At 66.1% G+C, this 13,688-nt stretch overlaps 1 protein-coding gene across 3 annotated transcripts in view; it reads left to right on the top strand.

Annotated features, from left to right (window-relative positions):
• Positions 1-2,300: 2,300 nt before the first annotated feature.
• Positions 2,301-13,688, top strand: part of CBFA2T3 (CBFA2/RUNX1 partner transcriptional co-repressor 3) — an 86,139-nt gene continuing 74,751 nt past the window's right edge. For 2 of the 3 annotated variants that reach the window (XM_045439992.1, XM_045439991.1), the window contains exon 1: positions 2,301-2,846. In XM_045439992.1, the coding sequence (XP_045295948.1) occupies positions 2,378-2,846 (469 nt within the window). In that variant the 5' untranslated portion in view covers positions 2,301-2,377. The remainder of the gene's footprint in view (positions 2,847-13,688) is intronic. The other variant, XM_045439999.1, reaches the window with a different exon arrangement.

The raw sequence follows: 13,688 nt of genomic DNA, 5'->3' as shown, positions 1-13,688 counted from the left end.
ATCCATCCATCCATCCATCCATCCATCCACCCATCCACCCAGCAGTCATGGGGGCTCCTGCAGGCTAGAAAAGGAGGCAGAAATAATATACTCAGCCAGGCAGGCTTCCCTGCCCGCTTCCATCCAGTGTCACTCCCCCACAGTCCCCTACTGGCCTCCCTCTACCTCTCTGGCCCTCCTGCAGATTCCCGAAAGCCTGGAGGTAAGGCTGCCTCAGGTCCGTCTACATGGAATGCTCTCCCCCAACATCCCCAGGGGGAGCTCCTAATTGATCCTTCATACACAGCTTCCAAGTCACCTCCCTTGAGCCACATCTATTGAGGACTTATTGATTGAACGTCTGTTTCCCATAGGTTCCCAGAAAGCAGGGCACCTGCGTAACCCCCACGTGGCCCCATGGGTGTTTGTGAGGGAGGGAGGGAGTGGGGGAAGGTCAGATGGCAGTGGTCTCTGGAGGGAGCAGCACGGGGACGGGGTGGGCAGGCAGGCCCGGCGCCCCACCCCCTCCCGCACCCCTGCTGCTGCAGCCGCTTCCTCCTCAGCTCCTTATCTCCCAGCCGGCTGCCCAGCTCTGAAAGCCACAGCCAACGTCTGCTTCCCCACAAGCACCAACTGCCTGGCCTGGGGGGCGGGGGTGGGGCGCAGGGGCAGGGCGTGGGCAGGTGCCCCCAAGGTGGCCGTCGGGGGCCAGGACCGCCCCCACCCCCTACTCTCGAACCGGCCTCTTGGAGCCCATCCCCTGTCGGCCCTGACCGCTAGAAAAGCAGGCCAGACAAGAGGCTTCTTCCCGAAAGTGGAAGTGCCCCATCTGTGGGGGGTGTTTCTGCAGGTGTGAGCCCTGAACATCTGCCTGGCCCGGGGGCGGGGGCGGCCCCACCCGGGTGCCGAGCTGCTGCCTTCCCAGGGGCCTGTGCCCCCGAGTCTTTCTCTCTGCCAGCTCTGAGAGGCCTGGCCATGTGCAGTCTAGAAAGCAGCATCAGGGGCAAGGTCAGGAACACAGACACGTGCGTGCTGACCGCGGGGCAGGCCGTGCACAGGGCCCTCCCCTGCAACAGGCCGGCCCTGCCGTCACCACCATACAGCAAGGAGGGGACCGGCCGGGTTGGGCCTCGGACCCTCCGTCCTGTCCCGAGTCAGAGCTCAGGAAGCAGAGAGGGGGTGCCGTGAGGACAACGGTGATGCCCAGGGACCGGCTGGCTCACAGGACCCTCCTTCCCGCCTGAACCCTGGGAGTGGGGAGCTGTCCACCCTGTGGGGAGGACGTGTGCACATGGGGCAGCACGGTCTTGTCCCTGCACCAATTCCAGAAGGACCCCCCCCCAAAAAAAAACCACTGTGACAGCCGTGAGCTCTGGAGACGCACACCAGGAAACAGGGGGAGGGGGTCTTACTTCTTACTGTGCCCCTTATGCATGGCTGGCAGCACTCACCATGTGCAGGCATTGCTGAAAACCTCAACTCAGTGGAATGAAAACAGCACAGAGGTCTGTGCACCAGCCCTGCGTCTGCGGGCCTCACCCCTTCGGCCTGTCTGACGACGCTGAGCCTGCAGCCGTGATTGGGCCCCAAGGGAGCCAACTGCTGGGCCAGCGTGGGGGCACGGGGCCCGGTGTCTTCTTCACCAGGCCACCTGCTCTCCTGCCGTCACCCCACATCTGTGGCTGCCTTCGGTACGTGGCCTTTTTAGTGCCTCTGAGGTACCTGGCACCCTCTTTGCTGAGTGCCCGCGGGGAGGGGGCTCCGAGGACACAGAGGGTCTGACATGGTTTCTGGAAGCCCTCAGACTGGGGGAGCAGCTCTAATTCCCCCAGCAGATCCCATCCACATTGGTCACTGTCCCTGCAAGGTGCCCATGGAGAAGTGGGGAAGGGTCTCCTTGAGGAACCCCCCCCCCCCCCCCAGCCAGGAGACCGCGCTCAGAGAGGGGTTTCTTCACCTGGCCTGCGGCGGTCCTTTCAGAGTGGGTGGGGGTCAGGAGGCCCCAGGCAGCCAAGGGAGAGCCCCAGGGGTGTGGGGGGTGAGGGGTGGCCGGTCAGGACGCAGGGCGAGGTCTGACTCCAGGGCAGGGCCAACCTCAGGGAAGCGGCCCCGGGGAACTGGGCGGGGAGGCGGGGAAAGCCCGGCCGAGGGCAGTGGGGGGGGGAGCGCAGCCAGGCCCAAGGTTGGGCGGGGGGCACAGGTGGACGGGGCGCGTGGGGTCGGGGGCTCGGCCCGCACGGACACTACCCCCCCAGCCCCGGTCGAGGAAGCGCGCCTGGCGGTCCGGGCCGTCCCGGCTCCAGGTGGGTGTGGTGTCAGCGGGCTGGCGGTAGGAGGAAGTTGTTGGAAAGTCAGACCGGAATGGCCGCGAGGGAAGGCCGGGCAGGGCCCGGCCCAGATGGTTCCTGTTGAGGAAGCGGTGGGCACAGCTGCAGGCCGCTTCCCCGGCCCCCGGCCCTACTATCACAGCGACACAGCTGGCTGCCCGGCCCGCGGGCTGCACGGAGACCTCCCCCACCGGCGCCTCCCCAGGCCCGCCCTGCGTCACATGAGCCCCTGCAGCCTCCCGCCCCCTCCCCAGGCCGGCGGGCACGGCTGCTGGAAGGCGTGGAGCTGTCTGGGGGACAGAGGCCGCCGGCTGCCGGAGAGCCAGGCCGGCCGCGGCCCTCCTCCCTCCCTCGAGGCCCCACGAGGTCAGGAAGGGCGCTCACGTCGGCCCCCAGAGGGCTGCTCGCCTGTCGCCCGGCGCCAGGACTGCCTCCCGGACCCACCTCCAGTCCTATGTCCCTGGCGTCGCCCTGTGCTGGAGAGCGTCGCCGCGTCCACCGGCTGCTCAGTGCCCCGGGGTCCCCAGGAAGGGCAGCCAGGTAAGGGGATGGGGGGGGGGGCGTGGGGGCCGGAGCAGGTGGTCAGAGTGTGACATCTCCAGGCTGCCTCCTGCCTGGCTCTGTTGACTCACCTCAAACCCACACAGCTGGGACAGGTGGCCCCGGAGGGCCCGGCAGGTGCCAGGCCGGGTGTGGGCGCCCCACCCGGAGGCAGATGCTGGAAGGGGCCTGCTCAGTCCCATCTAGGAGGGAGTGGGCTCTGTCTTCCCCCACGGGCAGGGTCCCGGGACTCGGTGAGGAAGGCGGTGTGCGGTCCTCCCGGCAGGACGCTGAGGCTTAGGGGTGGGATGAGGACACTGGGGCCACGGGGAAGAGGGCCTGGGCCGGGGCCCTGGTCTCCAGCGATGGTCCAGGACTCAACCGCCGTACCCACTGATGAGCGGTCCCTGGCAAGACCCCTGCCCTTTGGAGCCGGTGCCAGAGAGAAGTGGTGATGGGCAGGCCTCCCCGCCACCCCGTGGCCCCCACTGCCAAGCCCCTGGCTCACCCCAAGACTGGGGGGGCACAGCCGTGAACAGGCGACCCCACTCCCCAGCCCACGCCACGTGGCCACGCTCCGAGGAAACTTTGTAACCTTCCAGACCTCGCAGCCCCAGGTCCCGCTGCTGGAGCCTTCTCCAGAGGCCAAGTGGGCCCCTGACCCGCAGGCCCGGCACCCCGACCCAGGGATGTCCCTGCCACCTCTGTAGAGCCTGCTTCCCCAACCTGCTGCCGTCCAGGCCCCGAGGGCCAGCCCCTGATTCGGGCTCTATCGGTCACCCGAAGCCAGGTGTGGGAAAGCCTGCCTTGAGACAGGGTGAGGAGTGCGCCCATGGCATCTCCCACGCGTGGGTGACTCCAAGACGCCTACAGGGTGGTGCCAGGTTGCTGGCCCTGGCACATGGTCACCCTGCCTCTCAGGCTGGCAGTGGCTCCGGTCCGGTCAAGTTCCTGGTGGGCACCACACAGCCTCTTCCCTTCCTGGGGCAGTAGCCCCCCCCACCCCCCGCCACTGTCTGGGAACCGGCAGCCGGGCCCTGCCACCCGCCGCGTCCTCGCCTGGGCCTCAGGGTCCTCGTGTGTCAAAGCCTGTCCTCCTGCTCCCTGATGGAGCCAAGGCGCAGCTCCTCCCAGGCTGCGGAGGGAGAGGACAGACAGCAGGTGCGCGTGCGAGCCTCGGGCCGTGTTGTGTTTGGATGGGGCGGGGGCGTTCGCGCGAGGAAGGAGTTTGAGGCGGCAGTGCCTCCACGGTGCCGGTGGGCCGCGGGCACCGGGGCGGACGGTCTCATGCAGAATCCCAGCCATCAGTTTATCGACCCCGCGGTCACTGCGCATGCCAAGCTCACTGCTCCCCCGGGGGGGGGGCTCCCCGGGACAGTGGGTGTTTGGCCAGTGTGTTATTGGGCTCCGGCTTGTGTGGGCACGGGAGTCCCAGCCCCGAGGTACTCTGGCTTTTACGAGCTCACAGCCCATCTTTTCTTAATCGTCCGGCTCCACAGGACGGCCACAGCCAGGCTGGGACACGTCCTAACCCCTCAGGCCACCCCAGACCCCACCCCCTACCCCCTCCCCCCCCCAGGGCTCTGCAATGCTGGAGGGACCGCCAGGGAGAGCAGCAGGCCGGCTGGGGGAGCCCTTGGGGTCTGGGGGGTCTCGGGGTCTAGGACAGGCCAGTGGGGAGCACGGCTCCACCGTGCAGTTTCTGGGGCCCACAGGCACCCCAAGAATCCATGAAAACCTCGGAGACCCCAAAATACGTTAAGTGGCCCTAAAGTATGAAAGCAACAACAGTGGGTGATATCTTCTGAAGGGTTAGGACGGAGCCTTTCCGCCTGAGAGCGAACACCTCTGAACGTGGCCGTGGCTGTCCGGCTGGCAGGAGGCGCACGCCGAGGTCAGGCAGACGGCATGGCCCTTCTGGCCGCCGGATCCCCCCGCAGAGCCCCCGGCAGGCGCCGAGCAGCCTGGCTGGGGACCCGGCGCCCTCCGCAGCCCTGCTGTGGTGGAGGACCGGATGGGTCCGGACGCCACGGCGACCCCACGGGTGGTAGACCCGCTCAGGGCAGGGGAGACCTGAGCGTGCAGTGGGAAAGAGGAGTGTTTACCTCGCTCGGATTTATTAGGCGCCTACTGTATGTGCAGGCCCCCATTCCAACAAGCCCACTCTGCAGACGAGGAGACTGAGGGTCAGGTTGCTGTGCCCCCACCAGGAACCAGAGATGGGACCCAGGACACCCGGCAGAGGAGGGCCAGGACAGAGCATTGAAGTCACTCCAATTTGGCCTGAAGCAGAGGAGGCTGGGGGGCAATTCACCATGACCACCTGGGGGAGAAACTGAGTCGAGCCTGCTCTGGTATCCCTGGGGAGGGACAACGTGGGGTCCAGGGGGCAGACTTCAGCCTTCGTGTGACCAGGGAGATCATGAGCATCAATCCCTAGAGGCGTCCAAGCAGATGTGGCTGGTGTTGGGTGGTCAGTGGGGGTTGGGTGAGATCCCACAGAAGGTGCCGTCCTGAGCCTGGAGCCCGGCGGAGTCCGGCCGTGGGCCACCTGGTCCAGGGTGGGGAGGGTCCAGAGGCCACCACAGCCAGCACGTGCACACTCCAACCTCAGTGTGCCCCGGGCACCCCGTGCAAATCTATCGGTGTCCTGACAGTTCCCACAAGCACGGTGGGGAGGCTCCTCCTCCCCACCACACCCTCTCAGGCCCCGTCCTCCCCCTGCCCCCTCCAGCTTCCCCTTGACCTTGGCTCTTCCGTGCATGCCCTTCCCTGCTGTATTAATCTCCTGGGACCACTGTGACAAAGTGCCACCGACCAGCGGGCTCGGAATAGGAATCTATCTGCCCCCAGGTCTGGAGGCCCCAAATCGAGGTGTGGGCGGGGCCGAGCCCCCTCCTCCAGCTCCCGGGGAGGGTCCTCCCTGCCTCCTCCAACTGTGCCTGTGTCCCTCCCATCTCTGCCCCTGTCTTCATGTGGCTTCTCCTCTGTGTCCCTATGTCCTCTCCTTTCCTGTAAGGACACTTGTCATTGGATTCAGGGCCCCCCAGTCCAGGTGACCAGACCTGTAACCGTCCCATCTGTATCCAGGCAGCAGGCTTGGGGAAAGGCGCCCAGAGCCCGTGCTGCCCATCTCTATCACGGCCTGTGGTCAGGATGTGGCCGCACGGCCTCCCGGGGAGCAAGGCCGTCTCTGTCCCAAGCCCCCACCATCCCTCTTGTCACTCAGCCGTGGCCCCTGGCCGTGCTTGTGGGGACCGTCAGGACACCGATAGATGTGCACGGGGTGCCCAGGGCATCGGGGTCGGAGTGTGCCCGAAAGCCCCTCTCCGCGATGAGGGCCCGGGCTGAGCCCCGCAGTGACCGCTTGACCTGTGACATGGCTGTGACCATCTGCGTCTGTGCACAAAGTACCGTTGGCAACTTTGCCGTTCGATCTTGTCGGTATCGTCGCCGTGTGCAGGGCGGCCCTCCCGCAGGGGCTTTTCCCTTCGCTCAGACCCCACCGAGACCTGAGGCGACAGGTCCCATCTCCCGCCTCCTGTTCCTGTCTCGAACACGCAGTGCCGGGGACCCTGGCTCGGGGCCTGCAAGCCCGCATGTCATGGCGACCGCCATCACAGAAAAAGATACCGAGGTTCCCAGGGGCACCCAGCAGGCCAGAGCGGAGGCGCGATTGAGCTGGCTCTGTTGACCCCGCAGACGATGCAGGGTCCGTTCAGGGAAGGAAGCCGGCCCCAGGGCCACCGCCTGGCAGGAAGCCAGCAGCACCACGGAGAGATTGGAGAAGGGTGATTTGATGACCTTTAATAAGGGTCAAAGGTTAAACAGAGCAAAGGTTAAACACAGTCTGGGGGCCGATGTCCCTGAGCAGGGGCAAAGAAGGGCAGAGGGGAAGGAGCTGGGAGAGAGCCCAGGAGAGGGAGTGCAGTGGGGCTGTGGTCGTCCAAGGGGTCGGGAAGCCCTCAGGACACACACCCCCCCCCCCCGTCCCTCCCGCCCCCCGCATCCCCCGAGGCGCTCTGGGTGGCCCTCCGGAGCCAGCCTCCGGGGCAGGAAACTCTGGACACACAGGAGCCCTGGACTCGGTCAGGAAGCCTGGTTCCAAGGGCAGAGCCTGCAGTCCCCTGAGGCTTATGTCAGGACAAAGAGGAAGGCCACTCCTGGGGAAAGCCAGGACCCCTTCCTCCCCCAGGAAATGTGGGGCGTTTTGCTCCTGGGGCCCTCAGTGTCTGCTGGAACATGTGTGTCCCCTGCCCATGCCGTCCCCGTGCCACAAGCCTCCTGAGACAGGCCAACAAGAGGACACCAACCAGCCATGTCCTCCCCACCCACTGAACCCCGAATCTGAGCCTAGGAAGATAGAGCTGCCGGCCGGGTGCAATCCAGGCCAGCTTCCTGGAGGAAGTGGTCCCAAGAGGGCAGCTGGAGGAGGCAAAGAAGGCTTTCACTTCTCGAGGTATCTTGACTGCAGAGACAGGCATCCGTGTTAACCTGATTCAGCAGCCGGCTGCGGGGGCTTTCTCACACTTTCACTTCCGTGACTACGGTTGACCAGGGGAGGCACAGCCAGGAAGCGTGGCCCCGGGGGGAGGCCAGAACAGGTTACTACTGAGCCAGGACTCTCCGTCCGTGTTCCCTCTGGGATCATCTGCTCTGGACAAGGCCTCGGTTGCTGTTAGCCAAGGGAGGGGCGGCGGCCGGGGAGAAGAGGGGCGTCACCTGGGCTGGCCACGGGGCCCGTGGACTCCGTGGGCTCCGGATCATTCACATGGATTGTTCTGCAGCGGAGGCTGGAGCGCAGTGGGCATTAGCGATTACAACCCCCGCCGGGGCGGACAGGCAGCCCCTGACAGCTGCCCAGGGTGCAGGTGGGCATCAGTGCAGCTTCTCGGGGCACTTACCGACCTGCCTTGTCTCTGTCACTTGCGGGAGCGAGCCTATGACAAAGTCAGTCGGATCACAGCACGCCTGCACACAGGCCCTCCCAGGGCTTCCCACCCTCACCCTCGTCCTTGCGCCCTTGCCGGCCCCTCCTTGCGACCGCCCCTCAGGCACCTGCCCTGCTCCCTCCTCCTCACCCTCCTCCTCACCCTCCTCTCCCTGCTGTATCTTCCCCTTCTGTTTATGATTCTAACCAGCAAACGAGGTGTCTGGCGGGTCCCCACATTCACTTGTCACGTCGCCCCGCTGGCACTGGGCCGCTGCCTCTGCCCTCTGCTCGCTGCCATCCCCTTGGTGCCCACGGCGGTGCCGGCTCACGGGTGCTCAGCCCTTGACGAGAGTGGGTGCATCCTACGCCCGGAGGAGACCACCTCCCCCCGCACGGTGTGTGCCTGCTGACGCCACCATGGGGGCTGGGGGGGCTGAGGGGCCTGTAGGTCTGTCTGGCAAGGAACTGAGGCCCAGAGGCAGAGGGTGAGCTGCCTGGGGTCAGCAGGCGGGGCCAGGGGCTGGAGCCGGACCTGGGGGCTGACCCTTCGGCCCCTAAGGGGCAGTGTTCAGAGACGGACCCGGAGGGCACCCTCCCTTGCAGGGGGTCCCCGTGGCCGGTTGCTGGGGACACCTGGCGGCCAGGCCTCCTGGAAATGGTAGGCTCTGGACAGGTCACTTGGCCCCCCCAAGTGACCCCGGGTGAGGCCCTGCCCCTCCCCCTCCTCCCCAAGGCAGGTGATCTGCACGGAGGGCAGCGTAAGGGCTGGCCCACAGACAGGGCTGCTTTGGCTGAGGCCACGGAGGGCTTCTGGGACCCACCTGAGTCCCCCCTAGGCTGTGTCCGCCTCCAGTCCCCAGCCTGGCAAGGTTAAGCCCTCCAGATTTGGGGGCCAGCTCAGCACCTGGAGTTGAGGCCGAGGTGGGCCTGGAGACTAGCGATGGAATCTGCCGGAAGCCTGACCACATGGGCCTCAGCTCCCTCCCAGGCAGCGGGGACAAGGACGTGGTGATCCCTGCTCGACCCTGATGGCCTCTCCTAGCCAGAGGGTGTCCCTGAGGCAGCTGGGGTCCCCTCTCTCGCAGCCTGAGGAGCCTCGGTGTGGATAGTACCGGGCAGCGGGAGCCACAGGGCCCAGGGCCCAGGGCCCCGGTCAGAGGCCTCGGTGCGTGCAGACCCCCTCCCCAGCTATAGAGCTGGTGGGTCAGGAGGAATCAGGTGTGGCCCCCTTTGGGCTCACCAACTGGGACTGGCGTCTGAGAGAACGTGGGCAGACCCCTCCTCGGGTGCGGCCCCCTCTGCCCCTGGTGCGAGGGTCCAGGCGGCACGGTGGAGGAGAGGGGTGCACCTGCCCCCCAGGCCAGCGCAGCCTCCCCAGGGGGACACGGTGCTAGGGGCATCGCTGACGGTCTCCCAGGCGGCCGGCAGCCTTGCGAACAGGGACATGGAAGCTATTGTTCCCCAGGCTGCGGGAGGGGACGGGGTAGAGGGGGCGGGGGGGGGGGTGGCAAATCCAGCCCAGACTCCTTCCTGGCCCGGGGTGCGGCTTCCCTCGGCCGGCCTGCAAGGCGCCGTCGGCCTGACTGTAAGGTGAGGACACAAATCAGAGAGGTCAGAAAACCCGCCCCGGGTCACACAGCACGTCCCCGGCAGGCGCTCCCCGACAGGGACCTCAGGAAAGGGATCCCCCGGCATCCGCCGCCCAGGGGCGCAGATTCACTCAGCAGCTCCCCCCCCCCCCCCGCCCCCAGCCAGACCCTCTTAGAGCCTGCAGTGGGGTCTGGGTGGCCCACGCTACGGAGCCCGAGGCAGGTGCTGCCTGACGCCCCACAGCTGGCACCTGCATCACACGAGCGCCAGCTGATGTGGGGCAGAGCTGTCTGCCCGGCCCGGAGCCCCCCAGCGAAGCCCCCTCTGCTGCTGCTGCTGCTGTGAAACCTTTGGGGAGCACAAGAGCGCTGGCCTCGGCCCGGCCTACCGCTGCCCGCCAGAACCCCGGACGCCGCAGTGTTGTTTCTGACGCTCCCTGCCGCTGGGGACTTAAGACGGGTGTGGACCTCCCGTGTGGCTCCCAGAGGGGGGCGGGTGTGGACAGGGGTCTGTCGGAGAGGAAGCACTGTGGGGCGCGAAGCCTTGAGGCAGGGACAAAGGCACAGAGGAGCTTGTAGGTCTGAACACGCGGGCAGGTGGCAGAGAGGGGCCCGGGCCCTGCACGGCCCTCCAAGTCCGGGGAGCTCTCTCTCAGTCCTTACCCTCATGACCCTCGGCCCCGGGGGCCTGGCCCTGGCGCCCGGGCCCTCCCCTGGGCCTGAGGGGCCTCACAGACACCTCGAGGAGGGATCTCCTTTGCGAGGAGGCCCAGGAGGGGGATGGGACGGTTCAGAGGAGGCCGCTCCGAGGACGAGGTGTGGGCAGGGGTCTGTGCCCTGCTCTGCGCGGCCTGGCTTCCCGGACTCTGTGCGCTCAGCGGTGCGGCCGCGGGGTGGTGACCCCACGACCCCGCAGGCCCGTCCGCGTCTGTGACGTGGGGACGACGGCCAGACCTCGGACGGGCTGGGGGACTGCTGAGAGACGGCTCTGGTGGGGCGGCCGGCCCTGGGTCCGGCCCTGCCTCCCCCCCCCCCCCTTGCTGGTGCTCACTGCCTCCCAGGACCCTGCCCGTGAACCCCTGCAGTCCCTTCCCTGCAAAGGCCACTTGGGGCGGCTCAGAGAGGCCAGTGGAGAAGGAACTGGGGAGCTGACCCCGCCCTGCGGCCCCCAGAGCTTCCTCCTTCCCTCCCAAGTTGGGGTGCATTTTGAGTGTGTGGAAAGCCCCGACCTCGCAGACCCTACCAGGGGGAGCGGTCGGGGAGGAAGGGCCAGCGGGAGGGGCAGGGGGGACCTTGGCACATGGTCCCACCTGGCTGTGCCCCTCACGGCAAACTGCAGTGAGTATGGGCCCCAGGCCGCGGGGCCAGCCTGCCTCGGCCTCAGACAGGGGCCCCTCGGCTCTGGGGCTGGGCCGCTGGCCTCTCCTCGCAGCTGGGCTCCCCGACTGGGACCCAATATCTAAGGTTCCCGGCCCCCCCGTCTGTGCAGGGCACCCCAGGGCACGGGACCCCAGCACCCAGAGGTGGTGGTTCGCCTCCCCAGCACCTCGGGGCGGCCCCGCACCCCTGCTTTCCGCACAGTATTTCCCAGGGTCCTCAGAGGAGGTCTTGTCTGGATGGTTCTGCCAGGCCTGGACACACACACAGACAGACAGACAGACAGACAGACGACAGATGCCAAGCCCATTCCTGCCCCTGTACCACCAAACATTGTTCCCCAGTTACACGGAGGTTGGGACCAAACATCCTAAAAGCAGGTGATAGGCAGCTGACGAAAAGTGCAAGTCAGAGCCCTTCCCCGCCTTTATGGCCCCCGGGGGGGGGGCACCGCGCTCCCAAGTTCAGGGAGGCCCAGGAGGCCGAGAGGGGCTGCGCCTGGCCCCGGCCCCTCAGCCAGGCTTCCTCGTCCCAGCGAGGGGCTGTCCCCACCTGGGGCTCTCCGGGCGGGGCGCCACCCAGAGCTTTGGGGCAGAGGGTGCAGCCGGGGCGAGGAGATAGGAGCAGGCAGCTTCCTGTCGGAAACCGAAACTGCCAGGTGCTTCCCTCGCTCCCTGGGGCCACCCAGACGCAGCTGCAGCCCAGCCCTCCGCCCCGGCGACGAGGACGACCGGGCCTCCCGCCACAGGGGCCCCTCTGAGCCTCAGTGCACCCCCAGCAGACAGAGGTGGCCCCAGCCCCCAGCCCCCAGCCCAACCTCAGCCACCCTGGCGGGGTTTCACGGTCCTGGTGCAAAAACAGGGTGCGAAATACCTTAATAACTTTTAACTTTGAATACTTGTAAAAAGGAGGATGTTTCCGGTGGGTCAGATTTAACAGAACATAGCATTAAAGCCAATTTCACTGCTTTCTTGGTCCCCCTTTCCTCCGGCTGCCAGAACGCGGGGCATCTCCCGTGCGGCCCCGTCCACAGACCCGGGACAGAGGAGGGACAGGCCTGACCCGTCGCCAGCTCCCGCCCCCCCCCCCCCGCCCCGGTTCCCTGCTTGTCTGATCCCTTTGTCTCTGAGGCCCCCCCTGTAATTTGAGCTCTGAAATAATTTACACACACCAGAGGGGCCCCATCACCGGGAGCAGACAGGCGAGCACCCTGCACCTTCTCTCTTTGTAAAAATGGATTATTATAGATTCGCCACCCCAGCCATGAGCTGTTTAAAGCCAGGCTACCGGGGCAGGACCCGTTCCCGCTGGGGTCTGGCCGGAGCTGCTGGACCCCAACCACCTTCCTGCTTCCTCTTCTGTCAAATGGGCCAATAACGCATCAGCACTTAGTGCCTTGAGGCTGGACCCACCCAGGGGACTAGTTTATCTGTGTGTCCTTCCCAGATACACTGTGATTTTCGGTATTTTAAAATGTTACATAAAAGTATCGTGTTCTATATATTCTTTCCCAGTTTTTCCTCCTCGATGATGCTACATGGGTGTGGGCAGCTCTCTGTAGCCCAGGGCTGCAGGGCGGGGCTGGGAGGGAGCCTCCCAGCCCCAGTGGATAAAGGCTTTTCGGACGGTTGGAGTGGCCAACAGTGCTGTGGATGTTTCTGGAGGTCGCTGGTGGCCGTGGCTCCTGGGGGCTTCCTGTTTGTGGAAACCAACACCGGCCAGAGAGGCGAGGCCGGAGGCAGAGCGCCGGGCGGGGTGCCTCGGCCAATCCGGTCCAATCCTTTGTGAATGTGGGCTCAGCGGTCAGCCCAGGGGAGGCCGCGGGAAGGGGGGGTCCAACCGCGAGCAGAGAAGGCCGTGTGGCCCGCCTAGGTGTGGCTCTCGCCCGGGCACACCTCCCCTGCCTGCGGCCACCCTCCTGCTCCCGCTCAGGACACAGGTGAACCCGCCGTGCCCGGGGCCGCAAGCCTGTGACCGGAAAGTCAGCTGGTGGAAAGTGCTGGCATCCGCAGGCCGTTGACGATGTGACCCGCGTGTGACCCGCTCGGCTCTAGGAAGCCAGAACTGGGGTTCTGAGCGGCTGGGGTGGGGCGATGCCTCGGACCCTCCACGGCGCCAGAAGGAAGGGGCCCGCGGGACTTTCTGCGTCTGCCCATTTGCTGGCTGAGCCCCCAGGCACCCCCCACACCAGCCCACTGTGCCGGGGAAGCGGCTGCGGCTCAGGCGGGGGGAGCCGGAGACTCAGCTATGGAGTGGACACGCCAGGGCAGCCGGCTAGGGCTCCGGGGTCCTGAGGCAGGGGTGTGGTGATAAATGCTGGCGGTGGTCAGAGAAGCACTTCTGGGCGCCGAGCTCTCAGGGGAGTGATTTCCCTTCATCTTCTGGCTCAGCGAAGGAAGCACGCTGACCTCCCGGCTGAACCCCGTGGCACCGAGACGGCGTGGCGTCACTTGGTGACGGAGGGGCCTGACCCACACTGGACGCCAAGGGGGTGTCGGTATTTTGGTCTCTTATTAGTTTCTGCTCGCTTGTCTCCTACAACGGTCTTGGGAAAACACAAGTTCCCTTCAGCGTGGTACTTCTCACAAAGCCACCTTACCCAGCTCAGTCACATCGGGCCCTTGGGTTGCTTCTGTTTGGGGGGATGACCGTGGCCTCGTGGCCACTCGAGAGGCTTGCAAAGGTGACGGCTAGCCGCATCCCACAGCCTGGCCACGGGGTTGTGAGAGGCGTGGTCTTAGCACCTGCTCCCCAGCCTCACGCACACACGTGACAGATCCACGTTCGTGAGCACACACAGAGGGACACGACTGTTCTGCACATTCTCTGCTCTGTAGGCGTGCAGCCCACTCAGCGGGAAACACAACAATGTGGCAGAGGCGAGACGGGGGCCTTTGGGGGGCACCGCACCAAGAACACCCTTCCAAACCAATGAGCCGACGC

The sequence above is a fragment of the Leopardus geoffroyi genome, chromosome E2, assembly GCF_018350155.1.
Source record: "Leopardus geoffroyi isolate Oge1 chromosome E2, O.geoffroyi_Oge1_pat1.0, whole genome shotgun sequence".
NCBI lineage: Eukaryota > Metazoa > Chordata > Mammalia > Carnivora > Felidae > Leopardus > Leopardus geoffroyi.
This window is presented reverse-complemented; position numbering and strand designations above follow the sequence as displayed.